The sequence below is a fragment of the Octodon degus genome, unplaced genomic scaffold (genome assembly GCF_000260255.1).
Source record: "Octodon degus isolate 3935 unplaced genomic scaffold, OctDeg1.0 scaffold00083, whole genome shotgun sequence".
NCBI lineage: Eukaryota > Metazoa > Chordata > Mammalia > Rodentia > Octodontidae > Octodon > Octodon degus.
In genome coordinates this window covers 9,229,153-9,234,420 of record NW_004524659.1, presented here as the reverse complement: position 1 = coordinate 9,234,420, position 5,268 = coordinate 9,229,153, and the positions used below count along the sequence as shown (strand labels likewise).

The 5,268-nt window shown below is 38.5% G+C and overlaps 1 protein-coding gene across 1 annotated transcript in view; it reads right to left on the bottom strand.

Annotated features, from left to right (window-relative positions):
* Window positions 1-1,563: 1,563 nt before the first annotated feature.
* Window positions 1,564-5,268, bottom strand: part of LOC101568299 (zinc finger protein 585B) — a 66,496-nt gene continuing 62,791 nt past the window's right edge. The window contains 1 exon segment of the mRNA XM_012515931.2: window positions 1,564-3,126. Coding sequence (XP_012371385.2) covers window positions 1,760-3,126 — 1,367 coding nt within the window. The 3' untranslated portion in view covers window positions 1,564-1,759.

Below are 5,268 nucleotides of genomic sequence, written 5' to 3'. Positions count from 1 at the left end.
GCACACACCTGTAATCTTAGCATTTCGGAGGCTGAGCTAGGGAGGATCTCTGCAAGTCTGAGGTCAGCCTGGGCTACACGGTGAACACAAGGCCAACCTGAACTACACAGTAAGATCCTGAAAAACAAAAAAAAGCTATCAGTGGCTATTGTGTTGATGATAAAAAGACATTTGATATAGATGCCAAGGAGGTGATGCCCAAGTCAAAGATAGGACAATACAGTATTTTTAAAAAGCCATAATGGAGTGGTTTTTAAAAGACAATATAAGAGTTAAACTTTTAATTAATTTAATTAAATTGAAAAAGAATTTCACACTTTTAGTATTTCAATGAGAATAAGATTTCTCAAGTTTGACAAGCAAAAAATGTTAGTGGAAGCCATTTCTATATTCATTACACCTGTACTCCTCCACAGGAATTCTCCAAAGTGTAACGTTAATAATGATAGTAAAACAAAATGCACTTGCCTAAAAAATAGTTTATTATTATTTTAGGACCTTGTTAGGAACTTGAGCAGAGATACAGCTGCTTGATTCTTCTTTTTCTTTTAATGGTAGCAAAGTTTTGCATTTATTAAAGGGAGCAAAAGAAACAAGTTCTGCAGAACAAGTTTGGAGCAAGTAAAAGGAAAAGAAATTTGCTCCACAAGAGAAAGCAGGCTGCTGTGAAAGGACACAGCAATGGATTCGTCTGTTCTATATAGCGTCAGCTATGCTCACTCACGGGTGTCCAACTGGTGGCTGATCTGGAGGATCCAAAACTACTCCACTCAGATGTTTGGTGCCTTATTTGGCATGTTTGGAAGACAAGGTTCAACAAGGTGCCTTTCCCTGTCTATGTAGTCTCAGAGCCTCTTCATACGGGCTCTTTAGTAAAGCAGTCAGACTTTTTCACATGACACTTTAGGGTTTACCAAAGTACTTCAAGCAATGAAGTAACCCAAAGCCATGCATGGTGGGTACCCTGTAATCCCAGTATTCTTTGAGGTTTAGGCAGAAGATTGCAAGATTGAGCCTAGCTTGGGCCACCTAGTAAGACCCTGACTCAAAATCAAATAAATAGATTAATAAATAAAAAAGGCTGAGTGTATAGGTTAGTGCCCAGAAACTGGCATAGGAATAGTTCTACTATATTCTATAGGGAAAAAAATCACAGAGCCTACTCATATTCAAGGCAAAAGATGTGGGTTCCATCTCTTGATGGAAAGAATGTCAAATAACTTGCAACCATTTTTTGTCACAGTTTTATATCATCATCTTATAAATAAAGTTATAGCACAGAGTAGTTTAGTATCTTATTTAATATAACACAAGTAGGAAAGTAGTGGAACAGAGATGAGTACCTTTCCCACATTTGTTATATTAACAGAATTAGTTCTTTTAACACTAATGTGCTGAAACTTCAGGTATGAATGATGGTAGACTAGGGCCCTAAATGCCTGCTTAGGCAAGTGCAGGGACTGGGGTTTAATCCCTGGCACCACATACTGCACCAGTCTGGCTGCATTGAGCTGGCCACCATGGTGGTGCACACCTGCAATCCCAGTGCTTGGGAGACTGAAAACAGGAGGATCACTATGAGTCTGAGCTGCACAGTGAGACTCTGTACCTAACACATAAAAAACAAAAAATGAATGATAGTAAACTATATTAACACTTTTTCAATGGCATAAAACCCTTTTGCTTAATCTAGACACCTGTGAAACAAAAGATTATTACATTCATACAATGTTCATAACATAGGACTGATTAGACTTTCTTATATTTTTACATTATGAATTTTCAGATGATGGGTAAGGTGTGAATGTTGTCTAAAGGCTTTCTTACATTCTTTACATTCATATGGTTTCTCACCAGAATGAATTCTAAGATGTTGAATAAGAGATGAATTAAGTCTAAAGGCCTTCCTACATTCTTTACACTCAAAAGGTTTTTCACCAGTATGAATGCTCTGATGTAAAGTAAGTTTTTGGCGCAACCTAAAGGCCTTCCCACATTCCTTACATTTATAGGGTTTCTCACCAATATGAATACTCTGATGTTGTGTAAGTTGTGAGAGTAGTCTAAAAGCCTTTCCACATTCCTTACAATCATAAGGTTTAACACCAATATGAATACTCTGGTGTGAAATAAGTTGTGAGTAACGGCTAAAGGCCTTCCAGCATTCCTTACATTCATAGGGTTTCTCACCAGTGTGAATTCTGTGATGGAGAATAAGATGATAACCACGACTGAAAGTCTTTCCACATTCCTTACATTCATAGGGCTTCTCACCAGTATGGATCCTCTGGTGGAGTGTGAGTTGTTGTCGTACTCTAAAGGCCTTCCCACATTCCTTACATTCATAAGGTTTCTCACCAGTATGAAGTTTGTGATGCACTCGAAGGCCAGAGCCACACAGAAAGTCCTTCCCACACTCTTTACACTCATAGAGTCTGTCAGCAATATTAAGCTTCTGATGTCGAGTTAGGTGTGCATATTGTCTAAAGGCCTTTCCACATTCTTTACATACATAAGGTTTCTCACCGGTGTGAATCCTCTGATGGAGAGTAAGTTGCCCTCGTACTCTAAAGGCCTTCCCACATTCTTTACATTCATAGGGCTTCTCACCAACATGAATTTTCTGGTGTACTCTGAGGTCTGGGCCACATATGAAAGCTTCCCCACATTCCTTACATTCATAAAGTTTTTCACCAGAATGAAGTCTCTGATGTCGAGTAAGATGTGCAGTCTGCCTAAAGGCCATCCCACACTCCTTACATTCATACGGTTTTTCACCAGTATGAATTCTGTAATGAAAAGTAAGTTGTTGGCGCACTCTGAAAGCCTTCCCACATTCCTGACATTCATAGGGTTTCTCCACAAAATGAATCTTCGGATATGGAGTAACTGATGTACACTTTTGGTAAGAGGATACTTTTTCAGATATAACCTTCACTTGACTGAAATAATTCTTTTGCAGTCCCTCTTGTCCTTCAATACTTTTGGACTCCCAGTCATTTTTTAAAAGGAGACTCTTAAGGCCATGGTTTTTTATTCTTTCCATTATCTTCCACTGGGATAAATTTAACTCATAAATTTTATTCTCTGAAAATAACTTCTTGTTCTCATAACTAGTCTCCAAATCTGAAAGAAAACAAAAAGCAAACACATGCTGTTTTCTTTTTCTAAAAGAAGTAAAATATCTACAGTTGAAATAAAAGACAATAAAGTAATAGTCAACAATACTCAAACCCTTTTTTTTTATTTTGAAAAGGGAAAAAAAAAAGGGCAAAGGGAATACTACAAAAATGTGAATACAGATTGGGGAGATAGCTCAGCAGTCTAAGTGCGAGCCAGGCAAACTCAAGGACTCAGGTTCAATCAATCCCCATACTACATCCCATGCTGGCCCCAGAACCCTGGGCACACTAAGCCAGCCACCAAAACCAGAAATGGTGGCACATGCCTGTAATCCCAGCACTGGGGAAGCTGAGACAGGAGGATCACTATGAGTCTGAGCTGTGTAGTGAGACCCTGTACCAAATAAATGATTTTTTAAAATGTGAGTGCATATAGATACAGGAGATTTTTTTTTTTATTTTATTTATTTATTTATTTATTGTGTGTGTGTGTGTGTGTGTGTGTGTGTGTGTGTGTGTGGCCAGCTCAGCCCACCAGGGCGCGGCCCTGGCTGGCATGTGGTGCTGGGGGATTGAACCGCGGTCCCTTTGCTTTGCTAAGTTTGTTCTAAGTAGGTGCTTTAGACCACTGAGCCATCTCACCAGTCCCAGGAGATTGTTAATTAAATAAACATTTGAAGACAGTAGGTCTGAAACTGATACGCAGACCAGAATCAGTGAAGAACTTATGAAGTTTTAAGTCTGACCTAACCCACCTAGATAACTACAGTAACTTTTAAAATACATCTAACATGGTTTATTTTTCTGAGACTGTATTACTGATCACTGAAGCTATACAAATTTTGTTTTTCAAGACAGGGTCTTCCTTTGTAGTTCAGGCTGGTCTTTAACTTACTATGTAGCCCAGTTTGGCTTCAAACTTATGGTAATCCTCCTGCCTCAGCCTCCTAAATGCTAGGGTTACAGATTGTACCACCCGCACCCAGTTTATCATGTTTAAACCAATAAGTTTCTACAGACAAATACGAGAATGTGGTCAGATTTCCCATTTACTTCCCCAGAAAAGTGTTTTCTCCCTTGCAATAGTACTGGGGATTGGACTCAGAGACACTACTACTGACATACATCCACATACATCCTTTTCTAACTTTGAGAAAGGGTCTGGCTAAGCTCATGGAAGGACCTAAACTCATGATCCTTCTTCCTTGGCTTTCTCATTACTATATTGGAGTTATAGCATGGGACACAACATCTGGCTCCTAGAAAAAAAGATTTCTACAGGCTGGTTGTGGTGGCAATTCCTATAATCCCAGTGCTCTGAGAGATTGAGGCAGAAGGATACCAGTATAAGTCCAAATTGGGCAATTTAGTGACTTAGTAAGACTCTGTCTTAAAATAAAAAATAAAGGGGTGAGGATATAGCTCAATGTAAAGGCCCTGTGTTCAATCCCAAGTACTGCCAAAAATAAAAGTTATTAAAGATTTAAAGATAGGCCATCCAACACAGGCCATTGAAATCCAAATTCTAGAGGCCGGTGACATAGCTCAGCAGACTAAAGCACCTGCTTAGGCAAGCTTAGGCAAGAGCAGGGGCCACGGTTCGATCCCTAGTATCACATGCATGGGCTGAGCCAACCAGAGTCTGGGCATAGCAGTGAACACCTGTAATCCCTGTGCTGGGGAGGCTAAAAACAGGAGGATCACTATGAATCATAGTTGAGACCCTGTAACAACCAAATATCTTAAAAAAAGAATTAAAGGAAAAAAGGAAATCCAAATTCTATTTCAATTTAGTAAGAAATGAAAAACTTCAAAACTTCTTATAAAAAGATATTGCATAAATGAAAATAGCTCACAAAACAAAACCAAGTAATGATTTTCTATAAAACAACACATTAAAAAATTCAGTATCATTTATTATAAAAATGTTAAGGTAGGCTAAGGGAAAAAAACACATTACAAAACAACTGAAAAGTTTTCTTCTATTATTTTTTTCTTCTTCTTTTTTTGGTACCAGGGATCAAAGTCAGGACCTTGTGCTTGCCAGGCAGGCACTTACGCCACTGAGCTATCTTCCTGGCCTCTTCTATTATTCTTTGATTGTATTATTTTTCATTTATATTTTTTCCTCTCCTCTATTCTGTTG